The sequence below is a fragment of the Pteronotus mesoamericanus genome, unplaced genomic scaffold, assembly GCF_021234165.1.
Source record: "Pteronotus mesoamericanus isolate MK-2021 breed Mesoamerican mustached bat unplaced genomic scaffold, CSHL_Meso_final contig_56, whole genome shotgun sequence".
In the NCBI taxonomy this organism is placed as follows: Eukaryota; Metazoa; Chordata; class Mammalia; order Chiroptera; family Mormoopidae; genus Pteronotus; species Pteronotus mesoamericanus.
The window spans coordinates 28,055,401-28,083,242 of NW_026555201.1; the positions used below are offsets into that span (position 1 = coordinate 28,055,401).

Genomic DNA, 27,842 nt, shown 5'->3' on the forward strand with positions numbered 1-27,842 from the left:
TTTCAGAAACATTAGTAATGAGAAAAGATTAGAGCAAAATACCACTTGTCAGCTAAAAAATTATAAAAATCAGAAAGCTCAATGATGCCAATATCATCATTGTCTATAATGGCTAAATAAATAAATAAATAAATAAATCTCACAACCAGAATTCCTCAAATATTTATCAACAGTAGGGTAGATACATAAATCACAGGAGTTACTACTGTGGTAAATTCACTGGAATCCCATTCAACAGAGAAAAGAATGAAGTACAACTATGTGCAACAACACATGAATGCACAAATTCAGAGTACCTACATATGAATCTCAGGACTTTGATGTTACATGAAAAAGCTGGTTACAGAAAAATATATGCAGTGTGATTTCATTTATATAAAGTTTAAAACCATCAAAAACTAGATAATACCTAATCACAAATTCGAACATATATAGTAAATTAAAAAAGCAAAGGACAAAGAAGTTGAAGAGTGATGTGTTATAAAGGGATTGGATATAGTAACATGTACTTCCAAGTTAGGTCTTCAGAAGTTATTCTACTTAAAAACTACTCAAACCATGATCTACCAGCATGGATAAACGTGGGATAGTTGAGGTTTTGTTAAACTTGCAAGTTTCCAGTAGCACAGCCATCTTTACTACTTTTCTGTATGAATTAAAATCAGACTAGTTTTTGTAAAAAGCCAACCTAAATTTATTGCAATCATGTTAAATTCATAAACTCATGGGATTTAATAATCTTAGAACGTGGCTGAACAAAATACATTGCACATGTCCTTCAAAAAAAAAAAAAGCAAAGGAATAATTAACTAGAGTGGCAACTACTTCTGGGAAGCTATTTCTGAATTTGAGAAGGCTAAAAAAAAATAAACCACATAATCACCAAATATTTATTAAACATTATGAATACAAAGAAGTGAACAAGGCAACAAAGATAGCAGAACTTGTATGAAATGAATGATACCAACAGTAAGTGCACTAACGAACCGCGAGGGAAAAACTGCTGACTGAGCACCCAGTGAGAAAGGCTTCCTGTGGAGGCAGCAGAGCTTAAGATGGCTCCTTTAAAGAAGGTTTTGAAAACAAACAAAAACAGAGACATAGAGATGAGGTAAAAAACATTTCTGAGCAGAGAGGTGAATGCTGACGTGACTGACATAGGATAGCAGAAGAGATTGGTAAGGGTCAAACTGTGAAGTGTAAAGGGATTTGAGAAGGCACAGAAAAACCAGAGGCTAACATGTGCTTTTGAGAGATAATCGGACAGAGACATGTAAAGTATCAAGAATAAAGCAGGGATAACAGTGAGGACACTACTGTAACAGTCCTGGACTGTGGGGAAAAAGGCTGAGCCTGAGGTTAGAGGAGTGTAATGATTTTAAAAGCACTTATCATGTTTGCTGGGTATAGCTGTAGTTTTGGAAATATTAAGAAGATTTTATAATTACCCAGCCAACTGTGTCAGAGGCAGAAGTATATGTGCCCAGTAATCCTCATGCTAGAGTAAAGAGATTAGAGCCTGCAGGGTGAGAAGCCGGGGTAGAGGGTCTACCCCCTCAGCCTGCCTATACGTGTGTTCCTTCCTGGCTGTTCCATAAAACAGAACACACAGCCTCATTCTATCAGCTCTGAGGCCAGGGACAAGGCAAAGAATCCTGAGGATTACAACTTTCCTTTCAGTGTTAGATTAGCTGCCCAAACAGATGGCTTGCAAACATGTTATTCTCTTTTATCTACTGCCACCTAGTGTAGATATGAAATTGTTTACCTGCAAAAAATACAATCTGGTTTTGCCACCCTGGAAAATTGGAACTGCTCAAAAATCTAAATCACATGGAAATAAATGACCAGCATCACTCACTGAAAAATCTTATGAACGTCTACAAATTGGGAAACTGTTGCTGTAACAGTACTTTTTAAAGATTTTATTTATTCACTTATTTTTAGAGAGAAAGGAAGGGAGGGAGAAAGGGAGAGAAACATTGATGTTGAGTGAGAAATCTTGACTGATTGCCTCTCTTATATGCCCCGACCTGGGACAGAACCTGCAACCCATGCATGCGTTTTGGCACAAGCAGCTGTCACATACATTAAAAAGAGCAGGAAATTCTTACTGAGTAAAGGTTTACAGCTTCTCCATAAAGAAAATATGCTGGGAATGGGGGCAGCGGTGACACTCGCAGAGAAGTTCTTTGCGGGCTAACCTCCAGAAATACCAGCGGTACCTGCTAACTTTCCATTCCTATTAAAGGGAAGAAACCTTTAGTAACTAGTTGCCTCAAAATGAAGTGGGCTGCCTTATGAGAGACTGAGTTCTCCATCACTGACGAGGGCATATAACGAGGGATTTGTGCGGGAGGGAGAGGTTAGTCTGTGTGACCTCACAGGAACCACCCCAACCTGAGGTTCTCTGTATCCCTCAGACTTACGAGTTCATGAACACAAACACTGATACTAACAAATTCTGAAGGGCAAGGAATTTGCCCATTTTGTTCCCCGTTCTATACCTAAAGCCAATGCAATGTCCAGCACATAGATAGTTAATATGTTATCAGGATGAAATTTAATTTTGATTATACTGAAACATATCAAAATGGTTAAAAGTACAGAAAAGAACAAGTGTGCCTGGGATGAAATTCTAGTGTTCCCACTTACTAGTTTTATGATTTAACTGTACGAGACTCAATTTCTCGTGGGATAAAAAATTGTACTACTTCATAGAGTTTTAAGAAAGATTAAATGACTTAATTTATGTAAAGTAACTAAAATAATGTTGTATGTGTTAGATAATGTTATTACTACTAGTGTCACCATGTAATAATCTTTGAAGAACAGTTCCTGAGGCCCAAAATACTATAGTCATATACCATACCCAGTACAAAATTGATAGATAAGTGGTCATTTTTTAATCATAAATTATAATGTTTTCAACCTTTATAGAAGACTGAGATAAAACCTGATCTCAGACTTGAAGACTTACATTGATCACTTATAATTCTCAATGACGAGTCATGGCCAGATAATTATACAAATATTTGGTTAAGTCAAAAGAAATTGTCCTTCTTACTAAATATCATAAGGAATTTCTTATGTAATTTATGATATTAAGATTAAGATGATATTAAATAACCATTATAAAATTAAAAGCGATTAGAGCAATTATTTTATTATTAAATTCTTTTAAACTAATTAACCATAATCCCTTCCTACAATATTATTCTATTCCCCAAGAATAACTATTTTGATGCCTTGCTGCCATCAAGATCTATCACCAACCCTTAGAATGACTCTATTGTCCTCCTATCAAAATACACAAGAGTAGAGGACTTTTCAGGACAAACTGCCATGTACTCACAATTAAGTTCCTTCTTCAGGATGGAAAGTTTGCTTTTGTTTGGGGCAGGGTGAGGCACTTCAGCTCATCAAAGTCTGAAGATAAAGTCAGCGTGACCTAGTGATGTGCCATAGCCCATTGTGGGGAGGGTCGAGACACATTATTTAGAAATTAGGCTTCTTTCCCTCAAAAAAAGAGAAAGAAGTTGTTCTGATGTTTGCAGTTAAGATGGCATGCTGAGGCCAGGGGTGCCACGAAGGGCCTGCAGTTAGGTCGATAGAAAGGACACAGGAGGGGCCTCTTCCACACAGCTGGGCGAGGATTTTACGCTTCATACCTTCTTTCATGCGACCTTCTCTCATCTGTTCTACAACCAACCTGCTATCACCTTGTCTACCCATGTTGGAATTAGTAATTTATATATTTAGTCAGCTGGTACCCAAGGTCTAAGACTCCACAGGATCCCCTGCTTTTAAAAAAGTGAAGCACTTCAGGCTAGCAAACGGGTGGCTTTTGAAAAAGACCAAACAATCTCACCCAGAAGGCTGAAATTATGCAATTCAAATAAGCTTCATAGAAAACAGTAAAATGCAAATCACAGAAATGCTATGTTGCCGCAAACTCAGAAATGAAACACTACTAGTTACTATAAAAAGAGAAAGTTAGTAAAATTAATTAAGTCACAGATGCCATTTATTCCACATCCTTTCATAATATATTTCTGCTTTTCTAATCATGAATTCCAACCTCAAAAACTTTTTTCGGTAATTTTCAAACATTTCCAAAGTAACATATATAAGGTGACTTTGCCTAAAGCCTTGAAAAATAATTCAATTTACAGAATTTAGTATTTCAAAATAAAATTTACTTAATCTAAATGAGCACACAGCACAACACTGATTCTGATTCATTCTATTCTAGGTGATATCTGAAGTTTTCAAAAATAGTTTGACTATTCAATAATTATTTATTTATAATATTCAAATATGTCCTTTGTCCAGAAAATTTACATTATTATAAGAAATTGTTAAGAAAAATATGCCCTGGCTGGTGTGGCTCAGTGGACTGAGCGCCAGCCTGCAAACCCAAGGTTCGCTGGTTCTATTCACAGTCAGGGCACATGCCTGGGTTGCAGGTCAGGTCCTCAGTAGGGGGTATGCGAGAGACAACCACATATTGATGTTTCCCTCCCTCTCTTTCTCCCTTCCTTCTTCTCTCTCTAGAAATAAATAAAATCTTTAAAAAATTGTTAAAAATAAATTAAACAAATGGTTGCTCATATGCCGAATCCTATACTTCTCTGGATTTTTATATTATAGGATATGAAGGTATTTTACAAATGTGTCATATTACATACTTAACTTAAGCAACCAGGAGTGCCTACAGGTAATTTAAACTAAGTACACTCAGGCTGACTTTCTTAAGGCCACAAATTTAATTCAGTCACAATGCTCAATGTTCTGTACAGTGTAACTGCACTCTAATTCCAAGATGAAAAGCCAGTTTTTAATTGTTTTTTTTTTTTAGTGTATATGTGAAAAATATGGTTGAGAATGCCCTTCGCATGGCCTGGGTCATCCTGACCCAGCCATACAAAGCAACCCCAGTTTACTGCTTTCTGGCTGTAGTCAGAACAGAGTTACTCAGACAACTTGTTGACATTTTAAAGGAAGTTCAGCGCTCTTAAAGGGGCTGGGGCTGACAGTAAGCCACAGAGAAAATGGCTTGAATGGCAGCTCGGCCTCCTGTCTCTGTGGAAAGGTGGCTGAGCAGATGGCAGGGCAGCAGCAACACTGATAGTTAAGCTCACCCACGCCACAGTAATGCTAAAATAAAAAACACTGAGAGAGTAAAACCAGCTTGGGGTTACACAAGGGAAGGAAACTCACAATATAGTTCACATATATGTGCAGACATGTAATCACAGGGGTTCAAAAAATACACCTATATTGTAGAAAATGAAACGCACATGTGATGAACCATAAACAAATTACATTCCATTCTCTTTTTTTCCCCCAAAGAAATAAGGGGGCAGTGGGAATGGTATCAGTAGAATAAAGAATTAGTAAAGCATATTGGTAAATACTGAGAAGAACTAGAAAGATGGTCAAGGTTTGATAGAACCACATTTATAGCAAAGAACTGAAAATAAACATTACCAAGGAAAAACTAGAATATAAATCCCAAAATGTGCCTAAATTAAACAAAATATAGAAAATAGTCCAAAAAACTTTTTAAAAACTTAAACTTACACACACACACACACACACACACACACACACACACACCCCCGCCCCCCACCACCCCGCCCGACTAACAAATGCCTGAGATAACAGAAAGACAAAGACCAAGGAAACCAAAATTAAAGAAATGACTGGGGTGAGGGTGAGTGTGGCGGGCAGCACAGAGGTCACAGAAGGGGTAGGGAAGCACAGCATGGAGACTGCACGAGGTGACTGTGCGTTGCTACTCAGGAGTAAGTCTTAGGAACTCAAATTACCTACTCTAAAAGCAAAGAAAGGCTCTGTCAATGATTAAAAATATTCAGATGAATCAGGAGGAAATAATGATTTCGTATTAGCTCTTGAAAGAGGAACGGCATTAAGGAGAGTCATGCAAAATGCAAAGTAGACATCAAAGATAAATTTTTTTTTGAAGAGAGTAGAACATTTAACTCTATAGGACCTAAAGAAACTTGTCAACAAAAACTGAAACAGATAAATATATACTTCAAAATATACGTAAGCAAAGAGTAAAATGGTCTCAATTATTAGGTTTAATGCCCAAATCTCTTCTTTTTATTGTTCATAATATTTTCTTCGTTGCTATTAAAGGACTTCAAAATACTTATTTCAGTAACATATAAAAATTCTTTCCCTTTAGCCCTGTTTTCATGACAACCATCACATCAACTTCCTAAACATGTCTAGAATATGAAGCTTGTTCACACTTCACAGTCACCAAAGACCTTAGATTTGCCCTCATTTCCATTACTATTAACACAATTTTTATTTCTAAGCCTTCAAGAAGCAAATATGACAGGCTTTAGATCTATTACACACTACCATATTTAAAGTTTCATTAGTGAAAATAATTATTCTCAAAGTGCTGCTGCTTTAAGGCAGAACTACGTTTTATATAATTAAGTATAATTTCAAGCATCTAGTTGACCAGTAGCCCCAAAATGTACACTTACAAATAGTAGGACAAATATGAACAACGTACTCACTTCAACAGTCTCAATTTTTCCCTCATGGGAATGTGGTATTCTTGGATAGATGTCAAAAAGATGTGGTGGTGAATCAAGATGTAATCTTTTGAGATTTCTTTTAATAACATCTTTACAATTCAGTTCATCGAAGTTAGTCCTCCATAATAACACCTGTTAAAAATTAATCACGTTGACAATCACTGACTTGAGAATACAAGCAACAGAACTGACTTTTTAAAAAATGAATATATAGAACTGTCCCTCAAAATAGGAAGACTAGATATATATTTCAACGATATTACTACTTCACAATACTTTTTTTAAGAGTGGAAGGGAGAGATTTAGCCTTTTGAATTGCCTTCCCATCCAGTTTAAAATTCACATTAAGAAAATAACTTATTACCTTAAAATCTCCATTTTTTTCAAAAGCCCAAAACCATGTTGTCCACCTTGAATAAATCTGGCCATAAATGACATTTGGCTGTTTCAAGTAAATGAAAAATTGCTGTATAAACAATTTACATTTACAATCCTCAAGGACCTTAACGACTTGAAACATAAGACATGCAGACAAAATATTAGGCAATAATTTAAGTGAAAGTGCCATACCAATATTGGGCATACAGTAAGTGTCAGTTACATGTATATTTAAGTGTAAAGACAAGCAAAGAAAGTAACCGCTGCTTGAGTTCCAAAAATTATCAGAACTGGCACAAGTTCAAGTAGGAAATAACAGACTTCCTGGCAGTAAGTTAAAATATAAACTCATTAAGACTCATCTTAACAGATACAAACTCGCTGGTTGTCAAAGTCTCTGCTGAGGCCTTGGATTGCTTTACCCTAAGTTAATCAGAGGGAGCTTACAAACCTGTGCATCTGCACCTCCTGATGAAAACAGCTCTCCACCTTTTGAAAACGCAACAGTAAAAACGGGTCCCTAAGAAATAAATGGAAATAAAAGAAAAAGTACTTGGTGATGTTTTCTCATGGCCAAGAGTACTGGGAAACTACTTTCTTTCTTCCTAATTTATGTAGACTATACAATATGTCTGAGAGAACATATCCAATTGCTAGCAATTAATGCAGGCAGAGTATGCATAAAAATAATCAAAGAACCAACCCAATTATATTGAAACACATATAAATGTCACTAAAAGAAAAAGAAATTCTAATAAAAATTTAAAAATATACCTTTTTCCTTTAAAAAAGAAAAGCTCATATATGTGTAAATCAGTAAGAATTTCTGTTAAGATTTTCTGGCTTTGGACTCCTTATTCAACAAATCACTAGCAGAAACTGAATGATAACTCTGAGAGTAATAAGAATAAAGCTACCTGGGAAAAGGCTATATTCTGACTACAATGCCCGTCATGTGGCAACAGTTAGCCACTAATAATTTTAAAAGCAGGAGACAGGAGGAGAGCTGTGATGAAAATTGCTGTCACAAACACTTTGTAAAGTATGAGACTGTCTAACCACTATGTTGTACACCTGAAACTAATACAAAATAATACTGAATAAAAACTGATGTCACAATTGTGAGAATGATGAATTAAAGTAAAAATGAATAGTTGAAGGCCAGTTAGGAAGTTACTGCAATTATCTGGGTGAGAGGTAATGAGAACTTGAAATTGAGCAACGACTGTAAAGTTGAAGAAGATGACATTACACTTAGCACAGCTACAACTGGCATAGCCTTTGGGTCAATTTTTCAATGAAGGTAAGAGTAATGACTTCTCATTTCAAAAATATCTTTATATTGTTTTGTTTATGTGTCCTTAATCTCTACAAGAAAATTTCTGGGGAAAAACATCTTATATTTTTAAGTAAACCATCCCACAGATTTAGGTGATTATAACCTCATAAACATCTCCTCCACACCGTGAAAAATTCCATCTTTGTCTATAAATTTTTCACCTAAAATATTGTGTTTATATTTCTTTTCTATTAATCTATTTCCATGGATATTTTAATCCTTGGCTACTTTTTATTGGTTGTTTGTTCAGGTTCACTCTAACACAGCTGCAGAACAAATGACAAAGCAAAACAGGAAGCCAGGCAGGGTACATGAAGGTAGAAAAAACACCTTCTCCCCTAGACCACAAAGGCCATCCTATTTCTGGATAGACACTGCTTATACTTGGTTAAACGGAAGTATCTAGTACTTTAAAAAAAGAGGATACATTCTAAAAAATTTAGAGAAGTTTGAGTATTTACCCTGAATGGAGGAATAGTTTACATATTTAACAAAGTTTTTCTTTAGCGTGTTATATGCCAGGGTGTGTGGGTGCATGACTGACCAGGCTTAATAAATAGAACTTCTCTTTCCCACTGGGTTTTAAACCAATTGAGAAATAAGACAAAAGAATAAGGCATATGAGAGCCAAAACATCATTTTTCTTCCTGATAAAGGCTTGTAAAGAAAGAATGTGGCTTTATCTGTACACAAATGGGCTTTCTAGAACTGAATCCCAGAACGTGTCAGATATGAGGGCCTAGTCACAGGCCAGACTGGATAGGGCAGGCCTCCCCACAAAAAGTATCAGAGGAAAAGTGAAGGCAGGCTTACTCCCAAGAATAGAAGGCATTGGGCTCCACTTGTTAAATTTCTCCTTTTACTTTCACCAGATAGTGAAGGAAGTGCCTGACGGAGTGTGAGAGGCTGGTGTCAAAGTCAGTGGGACAGCCTCCAGAGGAGAAGAAAGAGCAGACGTAGGGAAAAAATTTACCTACCACCACTTAGGCAATGAGACCTAAACTACATCCTGATGCAGAGAATAATGAAGGGTTAATTTAATAGTTATTAAAAGATACACACTGATTTTGACAAAAACTACAATAAATAATACTTCTAAGAGTGGCTTCCAGAGGACAACATTGCCTTGGAAGCAAAAATATTTTTTATGATAGTGACAATGTGTCCTACACTTGGAAAAATAATAAAGGCATATAATAAAATGGTTCACGACTTTAAGTGCATTTTACTTAAAAAACAAAAATCTTAGTGCTAGTACCGTATGTCCTTGGAGTGTGTATATGAGCCTTCCTTCTAGTAGATCCAGAATCTTAAGTGTACCGTCTGAAGAAGCAGTGATGAGATAGTTACCCGAAGGATGGAATGATACACAATTAACTCCACAGCTGTGAACTGATTTGTAGAACATAAAGCACAAATTTTAGAGAACAATTCTTAATTCTAAAGATGCCCCTCTGCTCTTTAGCAATATTAGGCTGAAAACAAGAATCAATTAGAGGTAATGTTTCTACAACACCAAAACAAGTAAGTAGTTGGGCATCACACAGCTTAAGTGTCCCGCTAATGAAATAGAATAGCTTTCAAAATGAGAATGTGTCATGGAAAGACGATCTTTCCATGACAACTAAAAAGTCTTCAGATACATTACCGATATAACCAACAGCTGATTACCACCAGCTCACATAAAGTATACAGCCCAGCTTTAAGCTAAATGGAATAATCAATTAGTGGCTTGGTGCTAAGGGGTGAAGAGCATGGACATATAGATGGAGAAGGGCACAGTCTTGTCAGTTTGAGAACTCACTTCTGGACACCATCCTTCCAATAGGAGGCAGTATAACACAGTGATGGAAAGTTTGTGAACAGACCCAAGAGAAATGTGGATTTAATATAAATTCAACATAAACCAAGATATTGATTAATTTCTTTTAACTTCAAAATATAGGCACAGTAGGATGTTGTTTTCTACCAGTTATAACAAGTATTTGTGCCAATTTCTATCCCAAATAACCGAAGTTTGAAAATCTCACAGTAATTTTTTTCTTTCCTTTTTTGCAGTCCTGGCATCATTTTTAAGATCCTTCCACCTTCCTCTCCACTCTGGCATCTACCTCAGCTTCTCAGACCATGGTGTTGATGGAAGTTAACTGTTCCTTAGTCAATTCAAAGGCAGCCCATGACTCTTAGTAAGAGGGCCAGACCACACTGAGGACAGTTTATCCGTGTAAGTTTCCCAGAGGAGTCCATTCAACAACTGAATTCTTTTGTTATGCAAATTGTACCTTGATAATGCTGGAGTAATTTGTTCACTCTTATATCCCAGATTTTCACAGTATGATCAGAACCTGCTGACGCTATGCATGTACCATTAGGGTTAAAATCCACAAAATTTGCAAACCTAGGAGGAAAGATTAAGATGTCTCATATTTTGATTTCTTTACTCTTCTTCTTTTATTTAAACTGTAATAATTAAATATCTCCTTAGCAAACTATCTCATACATTGCACAAATAGAATGGACTTACCCTACAGAATCTGAGAAGTTACTCACACACTGCTTACTTGTGGTATCCCAAATTTTAACAGTTTTATCCTCACTACATGATACAATTAGTCTTCCATCAGGTGAAAACCTGGAAATTACAAGAAAGATTGTTTTTGTGAAAGGTTCCTGATAATCACAATAAAAGTCCTCCCCCACACACACATGTCAGGCTGTGAAATATCAGAGACAACTGATACCACACCACGCAGCAAAGACTTAGTCTGCAACCGACATCTTTTCAGCAAAAACAAGCATGACAAATGATATTGACAGGCCATTAAAAGATCAAAATATACTATGTACATTAACCAAGTGTCTTTTTCCTTTTATTCTTTTATTTAAATAACTTAGTTTTATGGCATCTCTTCTAGGTCTCTAATTGATCTCTGCATTCCTTCCAAGCCAAGTACCTTGCATTTTTTTTTTGGTATACTTTATTGTTTATGATATTACAAATGTCCCATTTTTTTCTTCCTTTATCCCCCTCCGCCTGGTACCCCCATTCTCTCCAGCATTGCCCCCCTTAGTGCATGTCCATGAGTCATACATAAGCTCTTTGGCTTCTCCATTTACTATACTATTCTTAAACCACCACCCCCCACCGCTCCACCTATTTTGTACCTACTAATTATGCTTCTTATCCCCTGTACCTTTCCCCCATTCGCTCCCTGCTCCCTCCCTGCCAATAACCCTCCACGTGATCTCCATTACTGTGATTCTGTTCCTGTTCTAGTTATTTGCTTAGTTTGTTTTGGTTTTTGTTTTTTTAGGTTCAGTTGTTGATAGTTTGAGTTTGTTGTCATTTTAATGTTCATAGTTTTGATCATCTTTTTCTTAGGTAAGTCCCTTTAACATTTCATAGGATAAGGGTTTGGTGATGATGAACTCCTTTATCTTGTCTGGGAAGCACTTTATCTGCCCTTCCATTCTAAATGATAGCTTTGCTGGATAGAGTAATCTTGGATGTAGGTCCTTGGTTTTCATGGCTTTGAATACTTTTTTCCCAGCCCCTTCTTGCCTGCAAGATTTCTTTTGAGAAATCAGCTGACAGTCTTATGGGAATTCCTTTGTAGGTAGCTCTCTTCTTTTCTCTTGCTGCTTTTAAGATTCTCTCCTTATCTGTAATCTTTGGCAATTTCATTATGATGTGTCCTGGTGTGTTCCTCTTTGGGTCCAACTTGCTTGGGAATTTTGGAGCTTCCTGCACTTGTATGTCTATTTCCTTTACCTGCTTTTTAGAAATACTCTTTATTATGCTAAGTGAAATAAGCCAGGAAGGGAAAGATAAATGCCATATGATCTCACTCTCACTCATCTAATATAGTGTAATAAACAAACTAATAAACAAAATAGAAACAGAGGCATGGATTCAGGGAACGGATCGACAGATCTCAGAAGGGAGGGAGGTGGGGGGGGGGCGGTGACTGATGAAAGAAGGTTAAAGGAGCCAAAGAACATTGTGCATCGTCCATGGACATAGACAGTAGTGTGGTAAAGACCAGGAGGGTTCAGGGCAGGGCGGAAGTGGCCAAAGGAAGGTAAATGGGGGAAATCTGTAATAGTGTCAACAATTAAAAAAGAAAATAAACAAGGTAAGAAAGAAAAAAGTACTCTTTATTTTTCTTCTCTCTGTCATTTTCTGGTGTTACCCATATGACCCAAAAGAGCCTTTATTATTCATCCTACCAACTGTGTACTTAGCTTTCTGTAAAAAACATGGTGTGTGTTTAGCATTAAAATTAAATGACGTCACCAACAAAAGAACCAACTCCCCAAACCTGTAAGTTTCTGGATGTGAGGAGATCAAAAGAGCTCCAATGGACTGAAAGCAGGACAGGTCATTCCCAGAGAACAGAAGTTCTTCATGGACACACCCATCATCCACATGCCCCATTAAAAAACAAATGGCAAAATTCTCAAATGGCTTGTCTACTGTTTTTATGTTCTCTTTTCATTTTAAGATCCTGTCCAAGGTTCTTTTTTCCCCTCTAAGTGCCTTTTTAGGACAGAGGAGCAGAAGGAAAAAGGAGAGAGAGAAAGAAAAATTTTAGAGTACTAGGAAACTATGAATAGTATTTTGTTATTATTATTTTAGTGATAACAAAAACCAAAAAAGACAAAACTAGGTCATAGACTGATTATGCTTTAATTTTATTTATATTTCCTTCTATGCCCAGATTACTATAAAAGTCATCAATTATGGGTGTGGAGTATAATTAAAGGCTTTTCTTTTTATTCTTTCTTCTTTTCTCCTTCCCTGTTCTTAACACTGACCTAAAAATAATTCTTCCTGACAGAAACTTTGAATCTGGCATTTATGGGTTCACCACATTAAAAAAAAAAGGGGGGGAGGACAGAGAAACACAATTAAGTTATATGTAAACGAATCTAAAGAAAATAACCTTGCAAGAAAATACCTTCCATGTTGGTAGTTCAGTGTGATTTTATAATAACATAATATATATCTTTTTCACCAGAAAATGTAATGAAGATTCAAATATGAAGAACAGTATTACAGAAATGCTCCAAATAGAAGAATTTTATTTTACACAGGCCCTGGGATTAAAAACATACTCAGTGTTCCCATGAAAATAAAATGTACACAATAATGAAAACAATGCAATGAATCAAATTGTATCTCTTAATAAGCTACTGTATTTTGGCGTGTATAATGTGCACTTTTTGCCTAACTTTTTGAGGGAAAATAAGGATGTACATTATACATGGGTATAATGATTACACACCGCGGGTATAATAATGGGCATAACAATCCCATAATGGGCATAATGCACACAAAAACACGGGTGCACATTACACATGGAAAAATACAGATTTTTATTAAAAATTTACTTAATGTGACTATCTCAAATGATAAGAATATTTCTAAGAGGTGACCTGGTCCTTACATTTTAAGAAAGCAATGATGAAAAAAATAAAAAAATAGAATGGTCAGATCAAAAACAAAGTACAAAAATACTTACCCTATGACAATACGGGCGAAATCCTACCACCACCACCACCATCACTGTTCCTGCTAACCTGAGAGAAACTCATTTAATCCTTAACCCACCCTGTAACACAGGTGCTGCTGCCAGCCTCAATTTACAAATGCATAAGCTGGAGCACAGAAAGGATCAGTAACTCCCTGAGTCACACAACCAGTAAGATTTGAACCTGACACCTGGCTCCAGAGCTAAACCTCTCAGCCACTTTGCTAAGCCTTTGACAGAAAGGAAGGTTTCCTCCACTGGCCAAAGTATTTAGAGCACAGAAAGGTCCATGTGGCTTTTGTGTAACCACAGCAAGTTCTAAAGTGGAAAACCGCAGGCAGTGCTCTTCAGATGCAATGAGATGAGGCTCTGACTGACAGGCTGACCGCCAGACTATCATTTAACAAAAGTCCGCGTGCACTACCTTACACTGTCAGTGTTCTAGAGGAGTTGATAGGGAGGATATTCGTTCATTCATTCAAATATTCACCGCGCGCTTGCCAGAACCAAGCACTAGGCACTGTCCTGGATAACGGGAATATAGTGGAGAATGAAACTACGATCACTGTCTTCATGAGGCTTTCAATCTAGGGAGGAAGGAGAAGGAGAGGGCACACAAATAATACAGTTTTAGACAATGATAAGAAAACAAAAAGGTGCTAATTTATCATTAGAAGCTCCAAGGAATAAATATGATTTTAAAGAAACTTGTGAATAAGGAAAACGAGATATACTGGTCAAATGGAATCCATCCTGAACAAGAAGGGCTATGAAATAGGAGAAATTTTTCAAGCTAGAAATTTACCTTGAGCAGGAGGGGTTTAGCCTGAGAAACTTCCCTGTGCTAAAGAAAGGAAGGGAATGCAAACATCAGATAAATAGAGAATGGAGGAGGAGGCTGGGGAGAAGCTGGCACCAAAGAGGAGGTGGTTTCTACCTCCAATTCCACATGACCAAAGGGGGATTCAGGGTTCAGGCCCTGCCTCTCCTTTGGATTCCACATTATAATCCCTGCATAAGCTCTCTGTATATACTTTTAAAAATTTTCTCTTGCCTTTGAAGGGGTTGAAAATGAAGATGGCGGTTTGTATATTCTCGTCTCCCTTTTATTTTTAATTTGATACCTCAAAAATAAGTTAGTGTCAATAAACAGTCTTTTCTTTGTCTTGATTTTGATCAGGGAAGAAAAGTCCTTTCTTTGTCAGGGTTTTACATAACATCTAACTGTGTTATTAATTTTAAGAATGTTGAGAAATAAAATTTCTACTGAGACATTAATAAATTTCTAATTCTCTAATTCAGCACCACCACCCACCTTTTTAAACTTCTAGAGACTATGTCACCAAGATAGATACTACATTAGTCAATAGTGGCTAAACAGCTCAGCAAACGTGAACTATCTACAAGGGCATATGGGAAGTTAACTGAACTACCACTCGATCCTTTAAACTGTATTGGTATTCATTTAAGAGAATGAGGAAATATTTGAACACTTTACAGAAAACCTGGTTCACATATCTTTGAAAGAAGCCCAAGAGTTATATAACAGGAGATCTTTAACTTGGAATCTATGGAATTCTCAAAACGGTATGTACAATTTTATGTCTATATGCACAAAAATAATAGTTATTCATTCATTAGAGAGCCAAATGGGTCCATGAACCATGAGAAGTTTTAAAGTGCTTTCATAAGAAATAAAAATCTTCATTTAGATATTCCTTATCATTAGAATAAATATTCTATAAAAACAAATTTCTAGACCTCAGGCCTCTGAGATCAGAGTGGGCATTGTCCATGTCCTTTAAGAAACAAATCATTAGTAAAGAGGTACTCTGAAGCCTGCAGTATTCAAGGGGGGGGAGGGGGTGTGCAGCAAAAAGCAGTGGAAATAAGACTACCTAGTCAGTACAGAGACCTAAATTGTAGGGTCAATTTTGCAACTGCCCAGCTCTGTAACCTAGTGAAAATCATAAACTCCCTGGCCACCATTTTCTATTTCAATAATGTGAGAGCTTAGATTGCATTCAGACCTAAAGCTTTCACAAACTCATTTAAAAAGAAAAAAAAAAAAAAGGCAGTCTCAGTATTTACTTCGATGGGATTGAGTTTACATACTGAAGGTGAAGTTCAAGAAAATAAGCAAAACATTTATGTTATTTTAAGTGTTGGTCAGCATTAGAAGAGAAACCATCTGTTGATTGCAGTAAGAGGATTCATTCCTGCAACTGCTGAGACAAAAAGCAGATGAAAGAGGTATAAAAGATTTAAGTATGATAATTATTTGTTAGGTCATCTACCACTTTTGTGCCCAGACTTCTCTCCTGGGATCTCCACCCATAAGTACAATTGTCTACTGGGTGCCTCCTCTTGGATAGCCTACAGGCATCCCTGACTCTGAACTTGTCCAAATCAGAACGCAACTTCTTCCTCAAACAGCTTTCTCCAGTGTTCCTTTTCTCAGTATGTGGTTATTAAAGTCAGAAACCTAGTAGTCATGCTCAATTCCTCTTCCTCCTCCACTCCCCTACATTCCAATCCCCCCAACCACAGCCCCACAATGGGCCCTGCTATCCTCCATTCTCCACATGCAACAAAAGTGCACTTTAAATTGTAAATCAAAATTTTCCTATTAAAACCCTTTGTGCTTTTATATTTCCCTTGGGAAAAAAGTCTGACACTCTTACCACTGCTTACCAGGTCTTCCAGAATCTGCCCTCCTGTGTCTTCATCTTCACCACTCTCCTCTTTCTGACATCATGCCCTTCTTCTCTCAGGTCCTTGCTCCTGCCTCAGGTATTTCCTCACAAGTTTGTTCCCTGTGCCTCAAACACTGCCCCTACTCTTCATCTAGTTTAAATGACCTAAAAGGGTCTTACTCCTCCTTCAAGTCTCTGCTCTCCTCAGTTCAAGAAAAGCCTTTCTGAACTCCCCTGTCCTGCAGGGTAGCTCCCCAGAAGAAGTTCATAACATAGCTCATATTCACACACCGCCCTTACAACCATGTGTTCTGTTTGCTTCCCTAACAGAATGCAAGCTCCAAGATGAAACCACATCTGCCTTACTTACACTTGTGACCCCAGACACAGTGAATGGTACTGAGTAGGTCTTCAGGAAACATTTAGGTCATAAGAAAAAAACTTTTTAAGGGAATAGGGTCTAACTTAGTATTATAGACAATGAGAGTTTATATTAAAATCTTTGCAATTTGTCACACAGCATGAACATACTTAATGACACTGAACTGTATACTTAAAGAGGTAAATTTTATATCATATATTTTACCACAATATAGAAAAATCTTTACAGCTTAGATGGTTAAAGATCTCATGTAACACTACCAACAACTGAAAATTAAGGGCAGATTTTCACCCTAAAAATTAATGCTGTAAAAGCAATAATGCTGGAAAAGTTGTCTCATTAGCCTCTACTTTTTTTTGACTAAGGACATGATAAAGGAACATAAGTTATCTCATGGTATGCATTATTTTTAAAAACACAGGGCTACAATAATTCTAACTTTTAGAAGAATTCTTTTGCCACTAAAATAGATTATTTCTCATTTACATATATATATTTCAAATGAGAAATGTTTTCATTACTCATTAAAGAAAAATTACTTGTATAAAAAATTAGGAAATATAGTAACTTAAAAATTTCATAGACCCATCACCCAAATAAAATCACACTTAATATTTTTTGTGTAATGGGTTCTTTATATTTTTCTTTAATAGGCATTTTTATTATAATAATGAGTTCTGAATTTTGTTCTCTGTTCCCTCAACATAAACATGTTTTCACATAATTACTTGCATATATTCCCCTTTTAATGTCTGTATAGTAATCAAAATTTCCTTAACTGGTTTTCTTTATTTAGAAAAAATTTCTTGTTTCCAATTTTTCACCATTATAAATTGTATTGAAAGCAGTATCTTTGAGTATAAAGCTTTTTTCCTCTGAACACAAAAGAATATTTATTTAGAATAAATTTCCAGTTGTGCACATTGACTTCTGATTGACTATACTAATTCATATTTTAAAAGCATTAATATATTTCCCAGTAGCTTGTATATCTTAAAAGTATTTCTATATATCAAGATGCATGATCACAAACAATGGTTAATCCAGAGAACATAACTATTCATCTCTTTTTACAGTAAATGGTCACCACATCTGTGCCCCATGGAGAAAGTCTGGGCTTCAGGAAAAACCTCATAAGTATGGGGCACAGAGACAGATACAGAATTTTAATTACTTAAACCCATGGCTATATTTAAAATTCAGAAACTAAAGGGAGAAATAATTGACTGACCTTCTATATTCATTTAAATATATTGTCCGTGTATTTAGAGGAAGAACATTATCACTTGGGCTATTTTTAATATTTAGTTGTTCAATTCATCTATAATTTTTAGAAATGTATGCTGTACAATAAATATCCAACTTTATATTTTTCCAAATAGAAATCCAATTATCTTAACTACATATTAAATAGTCTGTCCATTTTCCCCCCAATTAGAAATGCCATTTTTATCATAAAATATATGAATCTGCTTCTGACCTTTCTATAACCTATTTTCCTCATCTTGTACCATTTACTGCATTATTTTAATTTTTTATAGTTTTATACTGTGTTCTGAGAGCTGGCTGGACAAGTTCCTTCTAATTTTTTTCTTGTCATATTTTTCCTTGGCTATTCTTGCACATTTAACTCATCCAAATGAATTTTGAAATTAGCTTCTCAGGTTCTACTAAATTTTTTTGGTAAAATTTCCAGCTCTGGACAGTGGAAATAATGGTTATCACACTTAAATTTCTACCATAAGCAATCATACAACTGGGAAAAAATATGTAAAACAACTGTTATTAGACACTGTACAGAAACAGCACAGGGTTGTGAATCCTGACAGATGGAAACAAATGAGATGAGCACCATATCCAAACCAGATTTCTACCTGGGAGCATTTTTCAGACCATGGCTCCAGGACATATTACCCAAGGAGACAGCAGCTGTATTTCTGGGCAAAGGAAACAGAAATTAGAATTCAGAACTGGTAAGAGGCTGGAATTTTGAGGACATACAGTAAGAGAGAAATTATGAAAAGCAGAATCCCCTTTCCAAAGCTACCTGTGAGTCCCACTGAGTCTTTTTAGTCAAATACAAAGAAAACTGCTAATATCCAGGGAAATGAGACTTGACAGAGAACAATCACAGGAGACTGTGAGCTAAGCAAAGATTACAGAGGTTACATGGGACTGAGAGATGTTCACGTTCTGAGCAGACTTTGCTGGACACTTTAGACATCTGGCTGAGACCCTAGAAAGGCCACTAGTACTATAGCCTAAGAGTAAAGGCTACTCTAGATCCACGCTATAAAGACTAAATCTAAACAACACAATCCGGTAAGGACAGCAGTAAGTCAACTGCTTACAAGAACAAAATTCAACTCTTTTTAGAAGATGATAGAGTAATTAATCATCTCACTTAGCAATGATTGGACATACAATAAAAAAAATCACGAGACATACAAAGAAGGAAAAAAAATTGATCCAGATATGACATAGATGTTGGAATTAGCAGATAAAGACTTTAAAGCAGTTACTATAAATATGCCCAAGGGCTTAAAGGAAACCAATGGGCATAATGAGCAAACAAATGGGGAATCTCATCAGAGAAATGGATGAGCTTACAGTGTGTTGGACACTGCAGGAAAAGAACAACATTGGTCAACTTGAGAACAGGTCAAAAGAAACTACACACACTGAAGCACAAAGAGAAAAAATGGTTTGAGAAAATAAACAAAGCCTCAATAAACCATGAAACAATACCAAGTGGTCAAATATATGTAAATTTGGAATCCCACAAAGAGATGAGAAAAAAATTAGGGCAGAAAAATATACGAAGAAATGACAAAATTTTTCCAAATATGATGGAAATATGAACCCATAGATCCACACTGTTCAGTGAACCACAAGAAAAATATATTAAACTATACCCAGGCTCAACATAATCAAATCACTAAAAACAAAAGATTAAGAAAACAAATCTTAGAGCAGCAGGGGAAAAACAGAACATTACAAACAGGGAAATAAAAATAAAAATGATCACTGTCTTCACATTAAAAAAATGCAAACCAGAAGACAATGTAATGACATCTTTAAAGTACCAGAAGGAAAATTATCCACTGAACTAGAATTCAACATCTCAGCAAAAATATTATTTTAAAAGGACAAACGAAAAGTTGAGAGAATTTATCACCAGACCTGCACTATAAGAAATAGTAAATGAAGTTTTTTAGGCTGAAGGGAAATGATAACAAATGGAAACTTGGACCTACACAAAAGAATAGTGATAAAAAAGGTAAATAGGGGGGTAAATACTGTAACAGACATTTTTGTTTCTTATTTTTTTTAAAAGAAAATGGTTGCTTAATATTTTGTAGGATTATGTCATTTATATACATAAGAGGTGGGTAAATGAAGACATATATTTGTACGTTCTAACATTAGAACTTTTAGAAGGTCTGACATTATACATAAAATGGCATAAAATTAATTTAAGAGTAGACTGTGACATGTTAAAGATGGATGTTGCAATCTCTAGGGATTACCAACAAACAAAAACACGGACAAAGAGTAAAGCTAAAGAGACTACAGAGGAAATAAGATGGGATACTAAGAAATACTCAATTAATTTAAAAGAAAAAGATGAAAATAAACAAACGGGACATGTAGAAAACAAAGAGCAAAATGGTAGACTTAAACCTAATCATAGGACTAGTTACATAAATTTACACAAACTAAAGACACCAATTAAAAAACAGATTTTCAGACCCAAGTACTTGAAAGTAAAGTTATCCTCTGATAGTTAAATACATAAAACGCATTCAAAGGAGGACAGTAGTTACCTGTATATAGGAGCAACTTCAAACACTATGTGCAAATATGGGAAATGACTTTGGATCCCACCTAAAAGTGATTCCAGTATAATCCCAAGGAGAAAAAACTGGGACATGAGGGTAAATAGTAGTTGACATACATTCATAAACCTGTTGAATTTTCATGATGACTCGATGAAGAGGTCTCTCTTTGTACACATTTTACAAAGGAGCAGACAAAGGCCCAGAGAGGTTATGTCATATTCCCAGGATCACATGCTAGTGAGCCCAGCTCCTAACCACTCTGTGCTGTCTCTCTGCTGAAACTAATCAACAATACTGCATTACCTGAAAGAAACTGTGTCCACAGAGAGGAAGTGCCCAGCAACCACAACAAGCAAGAGCAGAAGCGGTCATCGTGTCTCCTGCCTGGCCCAGGATAGAGAGTGCCTGACCAGCAGAACCGATCATGCAGATTCCTTGGCAGGTGTGCATATGTGGCAAAGACAGGGCCATCTCACTATCCTAACCTGAGAAAACTATCCATCAAGATTTTTTTCAACAAACTCTCTTGCTTTAGTTCCACGGCCCACTGAAGGCTTACTGTGACTTTCTTGGCAAAAGAAGACTCTGACTAAGGCACACAAATCTGCTGGGCCGACTGAAAGCTAGTGTTATCATTGTATATAAGTACATTGGTATTTGGTTTATGTTTCAAACTCTTCTAAATTTCGTAAGTGTGATTCAGTTCCCTCTGAGCACTCTCACCTCTGGGTAGAGAGTGGAAACAGGATGCTGGTCCTTCAGAGCTTTGGAAGAAAGTCCTGGACTAGGATGACCCCACCAAGGATGCATTTTCAGAGGAAGTTACACAAACACATTGAGAAGCTAAGCCCGAGTGGTTAATTGGAGAAGGTTAAGAGAACCTTTTCAGTTCTCTTTGTCTCCAGCTGTAGTAAGTTGAGAAAAATGATTATAATAACTGCATGAGAAGAATCTCTAAGCATATTGCAGAGCACATTTATGCAAAGTTGCCAAGAACATGAAATCTTTATTCATTAAATTTAACCCAATTATATATCTAAGAACATTCTTCCAGAGAGGCCTCTGCAGAATTTCATATGAATTGCTCCATCCAAACAGTAAGAAAGCAAATGAGTTAAAAAACAAAAACCCCCAGAACAACAAGGTGCTAGTAAGATAAAGGCATTCCATTAAGATCAGTTGTGCTGAGTATAAAAGTTATCACTCTGAACAGAGGTAGACCAAAATGAAAAAAGAAAGTACCAAACGAAGCCACGTAAGCATTCTCCATGCAAGGTGCATGTATAGTACTCCTGAATTTGATATAAGGAATCCAGAGAAGTGACTTCTGCTTGAGGCGGCCCATGAAAACTCCCCCCAAAGCTACTTGCTTATCTGGGATCACTCTTTCATTGATTCATTCAACCCACATTTTTGTACAACTCTGAGCCTTCCTCACTCTGTAACTAACACTCTACAATGCTTCTCACACTGTATCTACCTTGAAGACTCTTCCCGATACCTGCCCTACTAGCTGCCTCATTTCAGTCCATGTCCCTATCACTCCCTACCTTACTACCCTGTAGTGTTTTTTTGCAGAGCACATATCACTAATACATTTATTTACTCTCTGTCTCCTCAAGAACCTCCATGAACATAGGAATTTTGTCTGTTTTGTTTATTGTGGTATCTATAAAATTTAGAACAGTGCCTGACAAGAGAATACAACATGAATAAAATATCTGTGATTCAAAGTCTAATAGGAAAGAGAGGCCTAACCTGACACGCCTCATAAATGGAGCAATGTGGCAGCAAAGAGGAACTGACGAGCTCAGACGGAGAGTCCAAAACACTTCTCGGAGGAAGAGACACAGAGCAGGACGGCGAAGGGAGGGTGGCCAACAGCATGTGGAAAGGCACAGATCACAACAGAGCCTCACACACCTGGGCAGCTGTAACAAGGTGAAGAGCGAGAGAGACAAAAGGTGAGGCTGTAATGGGAATGCAGAGCAACTTGCTGGGCCAGGTCACTGAGTGCTTTAAGCTGAGGAGCAGCATGATCAGATTTGCATTTCGGGAAGGTCGCTTTGGAGGCAATAGAGAAGTGAAGGAAAAGGTTGAATGAAGGCCAATCTGTAGTCAGGGAGGACATTTAGGAGGTTATTGCCGAAGTGTCTACAAGGGCCAGTGTTGCTAAAAATTAAGGCAGTGACGTTGGGATGGAGACAAGGCAGGTGTCTTGAGGGCATACGACTGCATGGGAGGATAACTCCCAATCTTACAAAAACTCTGCTCCACTATCACTTCCTATGGCAAGTGCCTTAAAAAAAGCAAAAAGAAATTTTAAAGCTCATGTCTCTCCTCCACTCCTCACTCCCATACCCCTTACACACACATGCTAATAATTCCAGGTACAGCTGTATCCAGAAACGATGCCATGTACTTAGACAGCAGTTCACTCTGTCTTTACCTCGCAGCTCTGCTCTGCTTGGAATCAGCATCATTCTCAGGTCGGTTCTTTGCCTATGGTGTCCCTCAGCAGTTACTAGGCTTAAATAAGCCTACGGGGAGCAATCCCAGAGGAAAGTGCTGCAGTTCCAACAAGACTCACTAACTCCTAGAGGAGGGGGATGGGTTGCTCCGGATGGCAAGCCTGAGCTGAATGTCTGCTGCTGGAACTGGAGACAGAACCAACCCAGTGCGTGTATAGCACATGGAAGGGCCGTGGGGGAGGGCTGGTTCCTCAGGGAAAGCTCAGGCACCATCGCCATATAATGGGGAGTGGATGCTAGGCAAACAGATGTGCACAGTCCCACCATCACTGTCTTCTTGTGAACCAATAGGGAGAACGACATTTGCAGTGGCTCCTCCCCATCCCCAAGTTTCTCCCTAACTAACGGTGCCCAGCAGAAAGAATGGCAGGCAGTCTTCTGGCATCACTCAATCCCAAACATGGTCAACCTGTATTTCTTATCCTCACAACAGTCCACTTGGAGAAGCCTCACTTTCCACAAGGGCTGAGAGCCATAAACTATCTTGCTCAATGGCAATGAGGTGGTACAAGTAGGCACGCGAACCTTCACATGGACTATCTCATGCCAGCTCTCTAACTGCAGAGCCATGCAGTTAGTAAAGAAGAATGCAGAAATTATCATGTTTCTTTCCAATTCCCATCCTTACAGTGTCTTCATATTACCTGTAGGATGAAGTCTAAAATCTTTCCATATCACCCAGTGACCCTGAGCCTTTCCAGCTTCCTCTCTGACCTTGTCCCACTTTACCTCCTATGTCTGGCCACAGATAAATAATCAATGTTTCCAGAGCACAGGCTACAGAGCTTCCTCCTGCTGATTACCTCCATGGAACAGTTTACCACCCTTCCCATCTGATAATACGTTGCTGCTTCCTCTTCCCCTTCCCTTTCCTCAGTTCTGGGCCTGCAATGTCTTCCTTGACTTTTCCTCAGAGAGAGAGTTCCCACTCAGAGACTCCCTTATTATTTTGTGTATCATTTTCTCATTGGATACATCTTTTTTTAATTATTTGATTTTTTTCCCCTTTGAACTACAAAAGCTCTGAGGCAAATACTGTGTCTTTCAGCTCTTCACCTAACACAGGTATGTGGTAAACAGGTACTGAGCTTACTAAAGGTTTATTTAGAAGACCAAAATTTCACTTCATTGGTAATCTTTCAACCTTTCATAAATTCTTATGTATTATATTGTTACCTTCTCTTCACATTTATATTATATACAGGTGATTCAATACAAAAGCAAGGGATAAAGTGCCTTCTAAAATTTATACCAGGAAAAATGTTCTGTTATCTGAACAACTTGATAGGATTCCTTTTTGTTAAAAAATGAAAACATGTCAGTCACTATCATTCCATTAATACCACAGCTGCAGAGGCCTGGCTGGTGTGGCTCGGTGGACTGAGTGCCGGCCTACGAACCAAAGGGTCACTGGTTCGATTCCCAGTCTAGAGCATATGCCTGGGTTGTCAGGCCAGGTCCCAATAGGGGGAGCACAAGAGGCAACCATACACTGATGTTTCTTTCCTTCTCTTTCTCCCTCCCTTGCCCTCTCTCTAAAAATAACTAAATAAAATCCTTAAAAAAAAATACTGCAGCTGAAGAAACAAGTTAAACATATGCCCAATTTGTGCTAACCAAGGTGACGCGGCTCTAGGTAAAACTGTCTTCTCATTCTCTCCCACAACTGATATGTACACAGGTATGACAATTATAAACCACCTTAAATTCTTCTTGGAAGGATATAAAGGCATGTAAGACAAACTAGATAAACAATAGCTATTTATGCATTATTAGTCAGAGTGTATAGGAAATATTCTGTCTTGATTAGTTAAACCAATATTCAATGTTTTTGCTTATGTTGAGCTCTCCAGTGAAGATACTAAAAAATCAGTCTCCTTTCCAAATATATTCACAACTGACACATAGTGGGAATTAAGTAACTATTCCCAGTACCTGGTCTAGCTGCCTATCTGTCCTCTCGGCCTGACCTACTAGAAGATAGAGTTCTGACTCCCCTTCTTACTATTGACACATAAGTAATAATGTATTTATTATTATAAAACAAATAAGTGATTTGACCAGCTTCTTGGGACCTCCTTAGATGGAAAACAAATCAGCAACTCAAGTAACAAAGTGTCTTCAAAAATGAGATAAAAATGTGTCCAATGATGATGAGGAAGAGATGGCTAAGATTTTTCTTGTGATTACTATGTACATGCTTTCTATATATTTACTCATTTAATTAACTACCATGACAACCTATGTGGCAGGTAACTATTATCATCATCCTAATTTTACAGGTAAGAAAACTGAAACACTGAGAAGTTAGGTAACTTTTTCAAAGGTCACACAGATGGTAAGCGGTGGGACTGGGACTTGTACCTATACATTCAGGTTCCAGGTCCACCTCATTTATCACACGGCTATACAGCACATATAGGAAAACTGATGAGATGACCAAAGCCAAAAGCAGCTGATATCTTTAGAAGAAAAAAAAAAACTGCTTATTAAAAGTATGGCTATCTGTTTACCTTTTTTATTTTTCTCCGATTCATTCCCATAGATTATAATCAACATCCCCTGGGCAATAATGTCCCATTGAGAGAGCATAACAAGGGTTCAGAGTGTGGGTTATAAGGCGAGACAGACGGCCCTGGGCTCACTCCACCACATCTCAGCTGCAGTCACCTCAGTTGTTTCATACAGGGGACAAAAAGCCGAGTGGCCGCAGGGTTCAGCTTTCACTTTTCCCCAGTGACCATGTCTGTACCAGCCCACTTCCAGCGAAAGCTGTCCTCTCTCTCCACCACCAGAACCTGTGAATGGAATGACCCCGCCTGCCTGGCCAGGTTAACTGGTCTCAGTCAGGTGTCTGGCTAAACTGACATAACCACAGTATCTCACTGCTGGGTAAAGATGCTGGGCAAAGGGCCTGAGCTGAGAGTCACGCCCCAGTATGTTTTTTTCTAACTAGAGCTAGGAAAAGTTAAGAGAAGTCTGGTCACAAAGCTGTGAGGACCTCAGCGTAGAGCTGACAGTGACCTCAGTACCAGGGTTTGAGGGAATGGAGCCAGCATATAGAGATGCCTAGAGAGAGGCCTGAGAGTGCTGGAGTCCCTGGTTCTAGTCCTTTTCCTTCCCACTCCAAGCTTATCAAACACCTCAGCCAAGAAACCGCCTTGAGAGCTTACTTTGAGAGCAGTAAACGTATTTCTTTCTGTTTCTGTTACTTTCAATTATACAAGTTTAACTTGAACTCTGAATCTCAGTCTCCCCATCTGCACAGCAGGGAAAACAAACAACAGCTCTTCCCGGGCAGTTCTGAGGGGGAAACGAGACACGCACTTGAAGCATGTTCGCAGCATGTCTTAGGAATGAAAAGGGTGCCAGGGCTCTTAGCTGACAGTTAATAACACCTACAAAGCAGCACTTCTCCCATCAGAATGTTGCCAGGATTATGGAGTCTTTCTTGGTTCCTCTCTCTCTGTCACATCCAATGTGACAGCAAGTACTGTCGGTTGTAACTTCAAACTACCATATCTAGAATCTAGCTGCTTCTCAAAACCTCTAGTACCATGGCCTGGGATGGTCCAGGCCAGGGTGGGATCTCCTGCAACAGCCACCCAACACCTCCCTGCTTTCAGCCCTGACGTTTGACAGCCTCTTCTTCGTGTAGCACTCCAAGTGATCCCATTCAAATGTAAGTCAGAAACGAAACATGGTCCGGTAGCATCTCATCTCACTCAAGGTGTACATCAGAGATGCTCCCAGCCTGGCCTGACCTCCCTGTGGGTGTCTTCCATTCCCTCCCAGAGTTCTGCCCCTACTTGCCTCCTTATTTGTCCTCGATCAGCCCCCAGGCTCCAGCCTCAGGGATTTCGTACTTGCTTCCTCTATCTAAGAACTTCAAGTGAGGCTTGAAGATACTTGGGAAAGGATCTTCAAGCCTCACTCCTTCTCCTGAAGGCTTCGTTCAGAAGCTAATCTCTTTGTGAAGACAGTTTAACGAACTTTAAAATTTCAGCTCCCCTTTTAATCCAGCTCTGTTTTTTCCCCTGAAATGTACCACCATCTGACCTACCATAATCCGTTTTCCTATTTGTTTATTGCCTCTCTCCCCTCTCTAGAGTGTAAGCTTCATGACAGCAGGGGGTTTTTACTATTTTGTTTACCACTGTTCTCATCACTGTTGGATTCATGGACACACAATAAATGTTTGCTGAATGAATGAACGAATGAATGAATGAAGAAACAAACTCCTTTTCTGGGATTTGGAGGACAAACACAGACTATGGCAGGGGAAAAATGTGAAACTCTTATTATGAAACTTTTTGCACTTACTTGGCACAGCGTACCCAGTGTGTATGTCGGTACAAGGAATATAAGAAGCGCTGGCGATACATGTTCCATACTTTGATGGATTTGTCTTCAGAGGCTGTAGCCAGAAACTGGCCATCAGCTGAAAAGTCCACACTTCGAACTGGAGCTGTATGAGCTTTAAATTCAGAGGATTTCCCTCTCCTGGAAATAAACAGTATAATATTTATAATGTTTGATTTAATCATAATCAAGAG

The 27,842-nt window shown here is 37.8% G+C and overlaps 1 protein-coding gene across 4 annotated transcripts in view; it reads right to left on the bottom strand.

The window, feature by feature from the left end:
• The window catches only part of POC1B (POC1 centriolar protein B), a 107,820-nt gene that overhangs the window by 51,420 nt on the left and 28,558 nt on the right, over nt 1-27,842 (bottom strand). For 3 of the 4 annotated variants that reach the window (XM_054580184.1, XM_054580186.1, XM_054580182.1), the window contains exons 4-9: nt 27,610-27,789; nt 10,826-10,933; nt 10,584-10,699; nt 9,560-9,693; nt 7,414-7,482; nt 6,564-6,716 (exon numbers count right to left, since the gene is read on the bottom strand). In XM_054580184.1, the coding sequence (XP_054436159.1) occupies nt 6,564-6,716; nt 7,414-7,482; nt 9,560-9,693; nt 10,584-10,699; nt 10,826-10,933; nt 27,610-27,789 (760 nt within the window). The remainder of the gene's footprint in view (nt 1-6,563; nt 6,717-7,413; nt 7,483-9,559; nt 9,694-10,583; nt 10,700-10,825; nt 10,934-27,609; nt 27,790-27,842) is intronic. The other variant, XM_054580183.1, reaches the window with a different exon arrangement.